We start from the raw sequence: 16,524 nt of genomic DNA on the forward strand, positions 1-16,524 counted from the left end.
CGTAGCTAGTGAAATTACTGCGCAAATGAGACTTAACATCTTATGTCTCAAGGTGACGAGCGCAGTTGTAGTGCCGCTCAAAATTTTTGGGGTTTTTCAAAAATCCTGAGCGGCACTGCATTGTAATGGGCAGGGCGCATCAATTACCATCAGCTGAACGTCCTGCTCGTCTCGTCACTTATTTTCATAAAAGAAAACATTACTGTTTCATGGCAGCAATAGGCGCCGTTGTGGTACCCATAATCTAGCCGGCATCCTGTAGAATCTCACTTTAGAGCTGGCAATGGCAAGCTGTTTCCTGCGCGTAACTCCGTGCTCTTGTGTAAGTCTCGGCAAACATTCGTATCGTCGCCGATAACGTATCAGGTCCGTGAGCAAATTTGAACAAGGCAAACGATTTGAGTTTAAAAACAAGGTAGGAAGCGTTTGCAGTGTGCGTGTCGATGCACAGAAATAGCCCGCCCGAATTATACCACGGGGAATGGCGCCGGCGCCGGTTTGCCGCGATCATATCCCCCGCACCTCTCACCCGCAGACTCCCGCACCTCGCAACACAGAACACTAGGAGTAAGGTATTGCAGAAGTCGTCTTAATATATAAGCCACAAACTTAAAAGGCATCATAAAAATGTATAATTTGATTCCTTTAGAATTCTTCTTGATGTCATTTCTGATATACTAGATACTGCTACCGCTTCGGAAACAAATGGCGCTCTGGGAGAGGAGAAACGGCGCAAGAAACTCTCGTAGCATTCTTTTTTTGCGCTCTTTTTAATATATACTATATTTTACTGTTATTGATGTTGCTATAAAATAATCAAAATCTAGTCCCAGGCTGTCCGTTCACTTAGCTGTGGAGTAGTAGGACAGTAATTTTTAATAAAATATTTAAATTAATTTATTGATAATGCCTTAACAGTGGCTGGGACTTTATTATAAAAGTGTAAACATTTACCCTTAAAGCTATTATGTATCTTATGAGGCCTACTAGAATTAGTTACAAGCAATCCCTTATTTCTAGTGTTATAAAAATGAAAGTCACTATTAAGAGTGACCATTTTTGTGAACGTACATTAAATTTTTATAAATATACTGACAATGAACAGTCATAATATTTATTAATTTAAATTTTTCTTTGAGTGACTGTCTATAACCAAGATGATATTATATGTACAGCACTTAATTGTGAATTACGTGTTAAAACCTCCCAGGGAATATTAAGGAGCTACAAGTATCCCTTCGGGAATACGGGTAATGTCGATTATCCCATGGCCGTGTTAGGGTTTCTACTATCATACTATATTCAGACGTGTGTTCCATGTTCGATTGCCAGGTTCAGGCATTTCAGGGATAATTCGAGGGTTTTTTTATGAAAGTAAGGGACACGAGCAGGACGTTCAGCTGATGGTAATTGACACGACCTGCCCGTTACAATGCAGTGGCTCAGGATTCTTGAAAATCGAACAATTTCTGAGTGATACTACAATTGCGCTCGTCGCCTTGAGACATAAGATGTTAAGTCGTATTTGCCCAGTAATTTCACAAGCTACGGCGCCTAGACCGAAACATACTAATGCTTACACATAACTGCTTCACGGCAGAAATAGACGCCGTTACCCATAATCTAGCCGACATCTTGTGCAATGTAGCCTCCCACTGGTAAACTGGTGATCTCGCGATACCAGTATTACTTGCAAATGTATCCGCAGTGTACTAGTCACTCGTAAATCCCAGTATATCCCCGCCTTAACTAGTAATTACTTCTATATTGTAGATCACAATTTGTATGAACGAAGTGTATCTAACACACGCCATATTACCTCTCGTACATTCCTGTACATACTCACGATCTCATTTTATTTAAATCTTCACCACTAATATGTCGAATGGCATTCCAATGAGCACTCTACTCATTCAATACCGTACCGTAAACACACACGCCAGAGTTCATTTTAACTTGACACGGGTTTTTATTAATTGAAAAACATCGTTTTGTTCATTGAAGTTCTAACTTTATTCCTAAGAATTCTTAGTTTACTTTTCTTTGCGTATGATGATTCATTAAACCATAGTAGAGTATTAGGGTAATTAACTTTATAAAATGGACTTTAAGCTGTTTAGTTAAAGTCTTGTTTTGTTTGACATGAATAAGTAGTTAGGACGTATCGGTAATATATCGGATGCTTGTCACGCCATGTTATGTTGGTTAGACACTCGTATTTTATATTCTTTGATTAATATAATCAAAGTTTATAATATGGTATTATAATAGGTACCAGTTACCACCTACTAACATGTACCTTCATTATTTGTATTTTAATAAAGAATATTAAAAAAAATCTCCGGTTGAAAAATAGCAATTTAATGCATGAAACAATTTCGGTTGACTACCTCCATTAACATTTTTACATTGAATCGTGTGCACGTAAGGAGTATGATAACTTGGTAGTATTTGACTAATAAATAAATTATACCTACTTTATATAAATTAGAATATTATATTCTGGAATAGGTACATCATTTGAAGGAACAGTTACATAGGAAAATATTTGAACTAAGTGAATAGGTAATATGGTAATAATGTAGGTATTACGAGTTAGTAAGTCTTTTGTGGGGCGATGTATATGCTTTTACAACAAGATACCAGAAAATGTTCAAAACAAAAGTATTACGTTATTCAAAAGAATTGTTAAAAAACGTTTGTGTGGTGACTGATACCACAGATTGGGAATGGAGTGACCGCCCTCAGGCTATTAAATAATAAGTTTAATTGTACAATATTACTTTGTAAACATATTTATTCGATGAAAAAAAAAATAGCCCACTGAGTTTGTTGCGCCCATTCTTCTCAGGTCTGAGGCATTCATTTTGGAATGGGTGGTAGTTTTTTGATTTTCAATAAGTGATGTCACATCCTATTTTGAATAAAAATATTTGAATTTGAATATACATATACTAATTTAAGAGCCCTTAATATAATATTCGTTATAGAAATGTTTGGCCGGGATTCGAACACGGGAATTCGAGCTCAGAGGTCAGGTTCACAAACCACTAGGCTTAGGCAAAGGTAGTCATTAAAAGTGTTAATTCTATAAAAAATGTTTTTTGAGTTGGCAGCTCAAAAATTACTTAACAGCTTCTTAAATAGATAAAACTCCGGGATGAATTGTTTGCGAACTGTAAAATTTTCGCGACAGGGTTCAAAGATGGCGATTTATATGTCTGGGAGGCTGGGCACGCAGTACAGACAGACATATTCATCGACGTCTCGTGTTATTATTGAGAGCGGTTCCCGCGCTAACTGCGCCGTTCGCCATTATAAGGGTTTCGTTCAATAATCCAGTTTTAGAAGTTATATTTCTTTAGGCGCGTTATGAAATTATCATGAGAGTGAAATTTTAAGATGCGCGCATCACTGTAACACAAAAGTAACAGGTTGAAGTTGGTTATTAAAGTTTTCTGACATTTGTGACATTCGTTTTTTTTTTTTTGGTTTCTTCGTCCATTATTAGGATAGGCAAAGGGTTCAAGCCCGTACAGCCGTATTCGTTATTTAATAATTAATCGTCAAAGCCATCGTTGCAAGATTTTAACAATATTGTTCTTTCTACAAACGTAGAATAGCACGGAGAATAAATAATTTTAAGGATTTTTGCTTTGTTAGGACAAAGAAGTATAACTTCTTGCGTGCATAGGTACACATTTTTTTTCCACTTATCTTCATCACCAGGTCGTTCGACAGAGCGAAGAGTCATATTTACTCACTACTTGACCGCAGGATACGAGCGTCTCTCGCGGAATCAACCGGTTGCCTATACATAAAATAAAAAAAAATGCCCATATTTTTCGTACGTAACTACAGTGAAAAATATGATATTTCCTAAAAGCTTTCAATTCAAAATCAAATATTTTTATTCAACATCACTTATTGGAATTCAAAAACTATCACCCATTCGAAGAAGAATGTCTCAGACCTGAGAAGAATGGGCACCCTTAACCTCACCCTTAGTCTCTCCATTCCCAATCCGTGGTATCATTAAGAAAGTCATTTATGATATAGTAACCTTCACCACACAAACGTTTTAGCAATTCTTTTGAATATCGTAATACTTTTGTTTTGAACATTATCTGGGATCTTGTTGTAAAAGCATATTCATCGCCCCACAAAAGACTTACTAATTCGACTTAACCGAGTAGTAGGCATTGTAGGTTTATGTCTGTTTCTGGTGTGAACATTATGGTCCATACAACAAGATTTATGTAAACTTGATTATTTTAATCGTGGTTAATGCATAGTTACTGGAACTGTCGGGGCTTCTGTGAATAGCTCGAAACGTAGTTTTTTTTATGAAAATAAGAGACGAACAGGACGTTCAGCTGATAGTTGTTGACACGCCCTGCCAATTACAATGCAGTGCAAGATTCTTGAAAACCCAAAAATTCGGAGCGGCACTACAACTGCGGTCGTCACCTAGGGACATAAGATGTTAAGTGTCATTTGCCCAGTAATTCTCTATTCTCTAGCTACGGCGCCCTTCAGACCGAAACACAATAATGCTTACTCATTACTGCTTCATAGTTTAATGTCATAAATATAAAAAAATGTGTGGAAATTATTATGTTGGTGGCAGCCCTGGTGCAAGAGGCGTCGCCCGCGCCGGCGCCGATTCGCAAACGATGAGTTAACGACACGCACGGAATTCTAATTCCCATTTCGGTACGAGTTACGACGGCCAAACGGATGTCGCGGGCGCCACGAAATTTGGCCACTCGTGCGAACAGCGCGTGCGCAGAATCCGCAGCCCTCGCACAGAATTACTTATTACTAGCCAAATATAACGTGAACATTTATATTTTTGCCAGAACATCTGCCGAATTAAATATTAAAAAAGGTTTTAGTGTTTTACAGTTTTTTTGTTATATATAAGATAGATTAATACAAAATAATCAAAGTACTTAACACAAAATAGTTAAATAGGCACGGCTTTGTTTCAACTATGAACTAATTTGTTTTTAAATATCGGATTCCCGTGCTTTTGAGCGGGAAAAGTACATTTTAAATTATTGTTTGGTCTGTTTACAAAAGGGGTACTGTTAATGTACCTGGGCATTCCGCATTACGCGGTAAGAAGTCTTGAATGAAACTTGAATGGTTTTTAAAAACGAATTTATTGATTTTAATAATCAGAGATGCGGCCCGCATGCCGCCGCGAAAGGAACAAGAGAGAGAACACAGATTATAGAATACGTTTTGACATAAAGTATCACTGTCTAAAATATAAAGGTTGAGTTACATTAAATTGTAAAGGTAGGCACACATTAACATTGAAAATGGTAGTAGTAATTAATATGTGCCTAGTATGCATAATAAATTGATATAAATAAGAACATCGTGCATTTATAAATTGAAAAAACAAAAACTAAATGCTTAAGGGTTATTTTGACTGAACAGGTACTATGTTGGTCTCGCTGGGGACAGCGGTACAGACTGCCAGAAAGCGGGACTGTCTCGTCCAAAGCGGGATGCATAGTCAGGTTAACCATACGTTCAACGTTGTATTGTACGTTCAACGTTGTATTGTACATTCAACGTTGAATTGTACGTTCAACGTTGTATTGCACGTTCAACGTTGTATTGTACGTTCAACGTTGTATTGTACGTTCAACGTTGTATTGTACGTTCAACGTTGTATTGTACGTTCAACGTTGTATTGTACGTTCAACGTTGTATTGTACGTTCAACGTTGTATTGCACGTTCAACGTTGTATTGTACGTTCAACGTTGTATTGTACGTTCAACGTTGTATTGTACGTTCAACGTTGTATTGTACGTTCAACGTTGTATTGTACGTTCAACGTTGTATTGTACGTTCAACGTTGTATTGTACGTTCAACGTTGTATTGTACGTTCAACGTTGTATTGTACGTTCAACGTTGTATTGTACGTTCAACGTTGTATTGTACGTTCAACGTTGTATTGTACGTTCAACGTTGTATTGTACGTTCAACGTTGTATTGTACGTTCAACGTTGTATTGTACGTTCAACGTTGTATTGTACGTTCAACGTTGTATTGTACGTTCAACGTTGTATTGTACGTTCAACGTTGTATTGTACGTTCAACGTTGTATTGTACGTTCAACGTTGTATTGTACGTTCAACGTTGTATTGTACGTTCAACGTTGTATTGTACGTTCAACGTTGTATTGTACGTTCAACGTTGTATTGTACGTTCAACGTTGTATTGTACGTTCAACGTTGTATTGTACGTTCAACGTTGTATTGTACGTTCAACGTTGTATTGTACGTTCAACGTTGCCAACTGAAGCACACCATATACAATTTGTATACTCGTATATGTCTTTAATGTATCTTTTTATCTGAGTTGATGATAAAACGAGAAGATGAAAATACTGTTAACCCGCGTCTATAACTAATAACACTGCCCATAACAGTGTCGGTATGATCTGGATCGCAACGTAATACAAAACAATCTAAGGCGTAGTGTTCTCTTGCCTGGCTCAGTATCAGCTCGAACCACTTCACCCGGTGCTACGCAGACCTGCTCGAACTGTCTGGATCTAACGGCTGGATCGGTTGACATCTTCTATCTATCTATATGTATAAAAATTAATTGCTGTTCGTTAGTCTCGCTAAAACTCGAGAACGGCTGGACCGATTTGGCTAATTTTGGTCTTGAATTATTTGTGGAAGTCCAGAGAAGGTTTGAAAGGTGAATAAATAGGAAAATGCTGCTAAATTAAATTAAAACAACAAATTTGTTTTTCCTTTGATGTGTCCATACATTATTTCTACGACAGAATTTATTGACGCACGGTTTGACAGTTCTGCTGTGAAACAATTTCATTACGACAGCAGGGTGCATATTTTACGAAGTAATTTTTGATGTTATGATATATTATTGACAAATTCATATAAAAACATTATTTTATTTATTATATACAGAACAACGTCTGTCGGGTCAGCTAGTCGCTTATAAAAATAGTAAGGTGTATCAATTATTATCATCAGCTAAAGGTCCTGCTCGTCTCGTCCTGTGTTATGGGTTGCAAGACAGCGATATATTTAATACAATATACTTAAACATACATAAATACATTAAACATCCATAACTCGGAAACAAACATCCATATTCATGATATAAATGCTTGCACCTACCGGGATTCGAACCCGGGACCTCTAGCTTACTAGGTAGGATCGCTAACCACTCGGCTATAGAGGTGGTCAAACCTTTATTTTCATAAATAAAAGATCTGGAACATTCTTCTATCAACGACAGCGTGACGTCAGCAGTCACGTCAACACGCGGGCACTTCATTGGCGGTAAATATTAATAAGTAATACAATTATTTATTATGAGCTGCTCCGTGATAGTGTAAGAGTATTATAATAGGTCAAGTGATTTAGATAAAGCGGCGACGTAATGCTATCCCATGTTTAGACTGCAGATCCGTGTTTAGTCTAGCCGGGAGTCGAACCGGGCACTATCTGTATAGCCGATTGGTTAGCGATCCTACCTAAAGCCGAAACCAATATTAAAAAATTCATAAGCTGTTTGAAAAAGTTACTTTTGGAAAAATGTTACTATTCTATTAATGAAGGTATAGAGGAAAAATATATTTAAATGTCTGCCCCTCTGTCGTTCATTTCTATGCCTTATTACGAGGTGCATGTGAAAATTATTCAGTACTACAATTGTGTTTAGTAACTAAGTCGTAAGTAAATGTATGTTTAAGTAAGTATATTGTATTAAAATTAAATATATCATTGTCTTGTAGCCCATAACACAGGCGATATGTGCTTAACTTGGGGCAAGATAATTTGTGTAAAAAGTGTGTCAATATTATTATTATTATCTGTGCGACCGTACTATAATACCCACTATACTACTGTAATGCAACGCTAGAATAGTAATAACGATGGTACTAAATTTCAGTCATTTTGATGCGAAAACAAAAATTGCAGTGGAAAAGTTTGACAATGTCAAATGTGCGTACGGGGTGACCCCGCGATTGAAGGGTGTCGTAGCTAGTGAAATTACTGGGCAAACGAGACTTAAAAACTTATGTCTCAAGGTGAGGAGCGTAGTTGTAGAGCCGCTCAGAATTTTTGTTTTTCAAGAATCCTGAGCGGCACTGCATTGTAATGGGAAGGGCGTACCAGTTACCATCAGCTGAACGTCCTGCTCGTCTCGTTTCTTATTATTATTAAAAAAACGGGCAAGAGGCTCACGGGATGGGAGTGGTGAGGGAACCGCGCCTGGACATCCGCAACAACAGGTGTCAAGAGATGCGTTGCCGGCCTGTAAGGTGGCATTCTCTTTTCTTGAAGGTCTCTAAGTCGTATCGATTCTGGAGAACAGCAGCCAGGCTAATTGATTCCACAAAGTGGCTGTATGAGGCAAGAAATATCTTGTAAAACGCGCGGTTGTGGAATACCTCCACCTAGTTCTCTCGGCTAATTAATTTACTCGCATATTTTGTTATTATAAATGTAAGCTCTATCTCATACACCAGTATTTACCAGTGGGAGGCTCCTTTGCACAGGATGCCGGCTAGATTATGGGTAGGTACCACAACGGCGCCTATTTCTGTCGTGAAGCAGTAATGTGTAAGCATTATTGGGTTTCGGTCTGAAGGGCGCCGTAGCTAGTGGAATCACTGGGCAATTGAGACTTAAAAACTTATGTCTCAAGGTGACGAACGCAATTGTAGTTCTGCTCAGAATTTTTGTGTTTTTCAAGAATCTCGAGCATTGTTATGGTCAGGGCGTATCAATTTCCATCAACTGAACGTCGTTCTCGTCTCGTCCCTTATTTTCATCGACCACATTTAACTTAATTAATAATAATCAATATTGTTTCAGAATCCCCGCCACCCCCCTACAGTAGAATAGCAATGGAGGAAGTAAAACCCAAGGGTGAGTCTTGCTCATATTTCTATGAATTGAAACTTTCAGAGCCATAATAGGTGAATAAAAATGTCATCTGATGGTAAGAGGTCCCCGCTTCTTGCAACACGAGAGGAAGCACTGGAGCTTATCTAGTTGATACACGGTTTTTCATGGTACTCGTTTTGACACGGAAATGTAGAACAAGGAAGGTGTTTCCTCTGTTTGACTTTGTGGAAAGAAGTTCCTTGCAACTCCCGCTACGGAGGACACTCCACAAATTAGGATATTATCCACACCATCAACAACTTATTGCAGTTCTGAAACTTGATATTATCTTATTTCAAATAAGAAAGGAAATATCAAAAAAAAATCTCCGTTATTTCAATTAAAGTTGCAATCAGGTGCAATCTATATATTCATTCACAACACAGATCTTTTATAACACCAATTATTTGACAATGAACGAGGCATTCTCAACGAGAGCGTAATGAATCGTCACTGTATGATAGAGACCGACCCCCCTCCCCCCGCGCTGCTGTCGCCCCCCTCCCCCGCCGCTCTAGAGGAATCCAACCGAGAACCGGCGCCCGCGCACCTTCCTGGAATTTCGGGATGCTTAGGGCTACCACGCACATCTACATTAAACCTGATTTTTTACCGACTTCAAAAAGCAGGAGGTTCTCAATTCGATCGGTATTTTTTTATGTATGTACACCGATTATTCTGAGATTTATGATCCGATTTACGTAATTCTTCTTTAGTTCGTAGCGGAACAGATGATATTTGGTCCCATTTTTTACATAGTTTGGCCCAGTAGATTTCATTTTATGAAAATTTTTTTCTACGTGGATGATATAATTGTTTTTTGTGTGCGGCCTTTTTAGGAGTTTTTATTGAGGTTGATTATATAATTTTTATTACTGATTAATGACACTAAAAAGTAAAAAAATATTTTTTATTAATATTAAATGTTTTGCATAAGAGGTTGTGTATTTTTAGAGGGCTTTACGAATTTCTAATAAAAGCATAAAATTCTTTATTTCCTCTAATTGATTCCTTTACAATTCTTTTTGATGTCATTTCTAACACTACCGCCACTTTGTAAACGAATGGCGCTCTGAGAGAGATGAAGCGGCAAGAAACTCTCCCAGCATTCTTTTTTTGCGCTCTTTTTTTATAAAATAGATAATCAAACCAATAAATGCTTGTAACTTGTGAATCTAATGTAACAGTACTTATCAATTGCATTAAAACAGACTGTTTAAGTGATAACAGTGCTTATTATTAGTTATTGTTCGCAAACAAAGTTATCATTCAATTAAATATTAACCTGTCCGAGGCCCTTGCACGTCTTGTTAAGGTCTTTTATTAGAAGAAATAGAGTATATTTGATTTCAAAATAGGAAAATAAAGAGTACGTACTTCCAAAAAGGAGTATCATTTATTTTATATTTTTCATAACGTATTTTTTTGTACTTTTTGTAGCATATAGCAATTTTACAAGGTTTTTAAAAGAATTGTTTGAAAGAGTATTTTAGCATACTGTATTAGTGTTATAGAGTTCATTAGTCTATTTGAGAGTACGGTTGACAACCCTACTGTCGGTAGATACCTTAACCTCACTATACATTACTTGTGCTAGTCCTTCAACTATCTTTGGTTGTAATGCTTTTGTGCGGCATAAAATGCCATTTTACTCAATATTTTAGTCTAATCCAAATGTGTCCACGAGGGCTGCTGAAGACCAGTTTTGTATTGGTGTCTTCTGCACTGATCAACGATATACTGAGTCAGCTCCTTTTAACAGTGAATCATGCGCCGCACAGTTCATTTTTTTTTTTATATTTTAATAATTTTTGTTACATTTCATTACATTTATTATTTTAAGATTTATACTGTAAATTGAAGGTGTGTGTTTTTATTGCTAATAAAGTGTTTCTATTCTAATATTTATCTAATATATAAAAATCTCGTGTCATGGTGTTAAACATTGAACTCCTCCGAAACGATTCTCATGAAATTTTGAGTGCATATTGGTTAGGTCTGAGAATCGGACAACATCTATTTTTAATCCCCCTAAATGTTAAGGGTGGTCCACACAATTTTTTTTTAATTTGTGTGATTATGAGTCAGTATTAAAAAATACGTACAACTTAAAATATTCACCCATCTACGATCAACAGTTACTTTTGTATCGCGATTTTAATATCGGCAATACAACGTTTGCTGGGTCAGCTAGTATCTTAATATAAATAAGACAATGGTATTTTAATGAAAAATAAAACCAAAGAAATTTATTTAATGTATTATATATTTTTGAACAAATATTATAAATCACTAACTATGGTACCTGCTACCTAAGTCAATATCCGTGTGCGCAATACGCAGTGCATTCCACTGTCGGTCGCCACACGCCAGTCACCACTCGCCGATCACCAGCAGCCGCCATCTTACGACTAACATTAATGCTTACGGTCGCGGCATGGGCTCGGCAAACATCACAGACCACTTTTTACTCATCCCAGTGAATGCATCGCTCCCTGGGGAGTGGATGTATATGTTTTTAATAAAGATCTTTCTTAATATTTTGTATCGCCGTTAAGATGTCTCAACAATGGGATTATTAATTTCAAATTAAGTGATCGAATCGCGGATCGACTGTTTGACATTTGAATGTGATTCGTCCATCGGTTTGTTGTTTCAATTTTCGACCAGAAATACCAGATTTTCTTATTTTTTTCCTCGTGTCTTATTAATTGACTTCAGTGTCCTTCAAAATTGTACTACATACAAAGATTGAATTTAAATCGACGAAAGACAGCTCTTGTATATTTTCAAGTTAAAATAGTAATAATTAATATATATAATATATAAAAAAGGTCGTAAAAAAAGGTCAGTATAATCCCAGCTGTGAAATTACTTTAAAAACGGAATAAAACATTATGCTAAGATGACACTTAGCTATGTTTTACGTTAGTAAAGTCTGAACAATAAGTGCGCTCAATAGATTTTCATTTACTAATCGTCGTTCTAGCTTGGTTGTAGATATCATACCAGGTCTACTTACAAATGGTAGACATATTGTGTTAAGTAGCTCAATGAGTCTGTCAATTACTCCACGTCATTAGCTATATTATAAATGCTCATCCCACATCGGTACAGTCACAGGAAATCCCGTTAGCTAGAATCAATGTTCCCGCGGGCATAGCTACTAACTTTACTGTCTCTGGAATTCCCTTGCAGCATTCATCATAGGGTTTTCCGGGACTCTTTGCAAATCCCTCCCCTTTATTCGTTTAATTTGACGCCTGTCTGCACTTTGCGATAAATTACCCTTTCTACCATAATAACCCTGTACTATTAAATTTGCAATTAACATGCGACGATACCGCCATTGCTTCTTAATGAGTTGCGATTAATGTTTGAAAATATTTAGGGTTTTTTTGTATGACAATAAGGGACGAGACGAGCAGGACATTCAGCTGATGGTAATTGATACGTTCTGTCCATTACAATGCAGTGCAGATCAGGATTCTTTGAAAGCTTGAAAATTCTGAGCGGCACTACAGTTGCGCTCGTCTCCTTGACACTTAAGATGTTAAGTCTCATTTGCCCAGTAATTTCACTAGCTACGGCGCCCTTCAGACCGAAACACAATAATGTTTACACATTACTGCTTTACGGTAGAAATAGGCGCCGTTGTGGTACCCATAATCTAGCCGGCATCCTGTGCAAATGAGTCTCCCACCGGTTATTACTGTCTTAAAGTAACTGCCTGTTTATATAACAAGTTTTCGTTGGTATATATTATCATTTACATAGTTTGTATTATATTGCTATTAGTGGCAGATAAAGGTCCTTCCATTCCATCAGCACTGCGGTGAATGGATGGACTCCATTTGGATGTGGTATCCAGTTACTGATACGGCCGACATTGACACACCGCCGGCTTCCATTAAGTACGATCTTTCTCACGTGCTTCCCCGAATCCATTCAGCCCATTTACACAGGCAACGCGACTTACAAATGACATTGCTGATAAACCACTTTGAACTTTAACTGTGAAGGTTAAGAGGATGTTTTAGAATGGTGAGAGTGGGACCAGTGTCGCGGGCGCGGCCCGGCTGAGTGTTGCGATAAGAACGGGTCCATTAACGTTATCGAGGCGCCGGCGCCGAGCGTTCGCCACCCAACACATCTATGTATACTACCGCCGACTGGTCAATGTTTATCCTCGCGTGGGTGTTCGACCAGTGGCCGCCGCTCACTGCGGGCTGATCAGCCGCGCTATCGCGTCCACTCCGCACTGATCACGCAATGTATCTACCATTATCAGAGCATTACGTAATGCCGCGTTGATTGTTTTATCGCACGTATATCATCTAAACTCCAGCCGCCAGCGACAACGACTATTGTGTCGACTGTACATACTTTTGATTAAACAACGCGGCTCCATCGTGGGTTGAACTATTTTATAGCAGTTTCTAGATCGTTAACCCCTGCTTCTCATACTTACACCAACTTTAATGTTGGAATTACTTTTAATTATATTTTACTCGCTGATCCGACAGACGTTTTGTACATAATAAATAACATACTGATTTTTATGGATTTGTTAACAATATTTCATAACATCAAGAATGATTTCGTAACATATGCTCCTTGCTGTTATAATGAAATTGTTTCACAGCAGAACTGTCAAACCGTGCGTCAATAAATTCGCTCACAGAAAATATGTCCATACAAAACAAATATGGGAAATAAAAATAATTATGGGTACCAAATCGAAATAAAAACTATCCTATCTCTCAAGTTGGACTAAACTGCACTCCATGAAGTAATTCCCATTATAATCCGTTCATTAGTTTAGGAGTCCATCGCGGACAAACAACATGTCACGTAATTTATATATGTATTAAGATTAGGACTTCCAAAAATCATTATGTTTTGTTACATTAAAAAAATACTTAAATGTATACATTTACACATTATTACAAGTTATTTAAGGAAGTTTACAACTGGCAAACTTTATGTTACGGCTGATTGAGAACTGGCAACCATATTTTTTCAATTCTTTACATAATTTCCTTTAAAATGGCGTACAATAAATAATAAAGAAACATATAAGTGCAATTTGCATCCGAAAATTAATTATACTAAAATAATAACAGATACTTGCGGCCATTTTTTTCTAGGCAACCTAGCGCTTATACATTGCATACTCCCTAAACGTTCATTTTTTTTCTTTATTGTTCACAATAAAAAAATATTATAGAGAAAATACATATAAAATCACCCACAAGAAACTATGTAAGGTTTATCCGTTTATTTAAAATTGGTTTTTATAAAAAAAAAAAAAAAACACATTCCAGCAGAATCGAGCAGCGGGATCTTGTACTACATGTTGAACTCATAATTTGGCCATCTTGGATTAAAAAAAAACTGCACACGACGTTATGCGACTGAATTGCCATCTAAAATTCTAATATTTAACTACTAAACGAATACATCAACCAATTATCAAAAAATACATAGGTATTAAAAAACATGAAAGATATCTGTCAAAAAATTCTAACTTGCTAAAGTATCAAATTCATTTGATTCCCGCAATTAACTTTAAGTTCGTGTATGTGTTTGAGCGTTGTCAGTGTAGTGGTGCGATTCGATACCTCTCTGTTTTGAGAGCGCGTCCCTAAGATAGTTCTACGGAGGTTTGCAAATAGAGTAATATGAGATATGACGTCACGTGTCATCGCCTGATTTACGACAGTTTATAAACTAACATATCCATCGTATAGTCCTACTTACACTGACCTGTATAAATACCACTGGACGGGCTGTTCCATGTGTTTGACAGTAAATTTATTGTGTCTATTTGAAGCGCCACTCGCGTGCGTCCAGAGAACTAATTTTGATTTAAACTACAAATGGCTGCGTGAGAAACGTACAATACTCTTGAAGTATTTTTGCATTTTTAATTAATTTCGGTCGTTTTTCGTGTTATCTGTACTTCGATTGATGTTTGTTTAGCTGAGGTTGTCATCACTAGTTTTAGTACCGCAGACTCTCGCTACATGACCAACAGCGCCAAAATGGCGAATATCAAACAGGCACAAAAGCACTTTGACAGCCAGTCCAGTGGTAAATAGTAGAGGTCAGTACCTACTTATACGCCCCGACGCGACGTAACTAAAACCTATTCCAAAATGAATATACCATTCACGGTATTGCACAAAACATAATATCATATATCCATTGATGGCCGTTATAGCAATAAAAATTTTATTGCCCTTTTTTATGTTTTAACAAAATGTTCCATATTGTTAGTTCACATTTTGGTATCAAATTTGTCTATCATGTTGTAAAAATTTAAATGACGTATTTATTTATAACTAGCTGACCCGGCAGACTTCGTAAACTACGAACGACAAATAAACTTAAAACAAACAAAAGGAATCCTTTTTAAGTGTTTATATCCGTGTTTTAAGGAAGTTTATTTTTGTCTCATGCCAGATTTTGGCGAGACAACACGTCCTGAGGATGCCTCGTGTAGAGGCGAAACACGTGTCGAATTGTTTTTAAAAAACAAATATTGGCGGAATTAACATTAAAGAAAACTTAAATCATTTTTATAGGTTTATTTTTTACTTCTTAATAAAGTTGGAAATATAAAAAAAATCTAATTAGTTATTCATTTTAAACTATTATTTTTATTTGATCTCTGAACGACGGGGGACACATCAAAGGAAAAACAAAATTGTTGTTTTCATTTAATTCCGAGCATTTTCATATTAATTCACCTTTTAAACCTTCTCTGAACTTCCACAAATAATTCAAGACCAACATTAGCCAAATCGGTCCAGCCGTTCTCCAGTTTTAGCGAGACTAACGAACAGCAATTCATTTTTATATATATAGATAGATATATAGATTAACTTGATATTTGATACTTCGTTTTTTGTGGTTTGTTGCTTAACTTCCTTTGTTTTTAAGAAATTTTGTATTATGTAAGTGTTTTGTAGTAGGTTTGTGAGAGAATAGTTATATTCCGTCCTTCTGCTTTCCTTATGGCCTATTGGCTAAATCACTTGCGAGCCTAAATTACTTTTAAAGTGAAACTTTTATTACATCGTCTCAAACTTTTTCGTCTGTGTGTTGCATGTCGCGTGACAATCGGGCGGCGCCTATAGTTCGCGACAGCTGACCGTGTAGTGTATAGACTATTTCTCATTTGTGCCAGTGCTCCACGCTATTTTGTTTGTTTTTGTCAGTGTTTAATGAAAATGTTGTTATTTATTAAAGTGAAACTTTTATTTGCTTTTGGTAAACGACAACACAGCTAGTGAGTCCAAAAAACTGATCAACGAGGAAAAAGCAAATAATTGTGCAAAAATGAACGACGATAGATAGATAGTAACTTTATTGCATACCATACAGACTTAACCATAAAAAAATTATATAATAAAAAAAAAATGTGAAATAAAAGATGTGAAAAAAAGTTTCACTTTTACCGTGGTTTCATGAAACCACACAATCATTTTTTATCTTCGTTGTTTTACGAAACTCTTGGGGTTATACCGCTAAACGAATTAACCACTTTAATCATATTACCC

General features: G+C 36.7%; 1 protein-coding gene across 1 annotated transcript in view; it reads left to right on the forward strand.

Moving 5' to 3' along the window:
* The window catches only part of LOC126974562 (mothers against decapentaplegic homolog 6), a 51,417-nt gene that overhangs the window by 18,545 nt on the left and 16,348 nt on the right, over positions 1-16,524 (forward strand). Inside the window, exon 2 of the mRNA XM_050822097.1 lies at positions 8,885-8,938. Coding sequence (XP_050678054.1) covers positions 8,885-8,938 — 54 coding nt within the window. The remainder of the gene's footprint in view (positions 1-8,884; positions 8,939-16,524) is intronic.

Source organism: Leptidea sinapis, chromosome 32, assembly GCF_905404315.1.
Source record: "Leptidea sinapis chromosome 32, ilLepSina1.1, whole genome shotgun sequence".
NCBI classification, from domain to species: Eukaryota; Metazoa; Arthropoda; class Insecta; order Lepidoptera; family Pieridae; genus Leptidea; species Leptidea sinapis.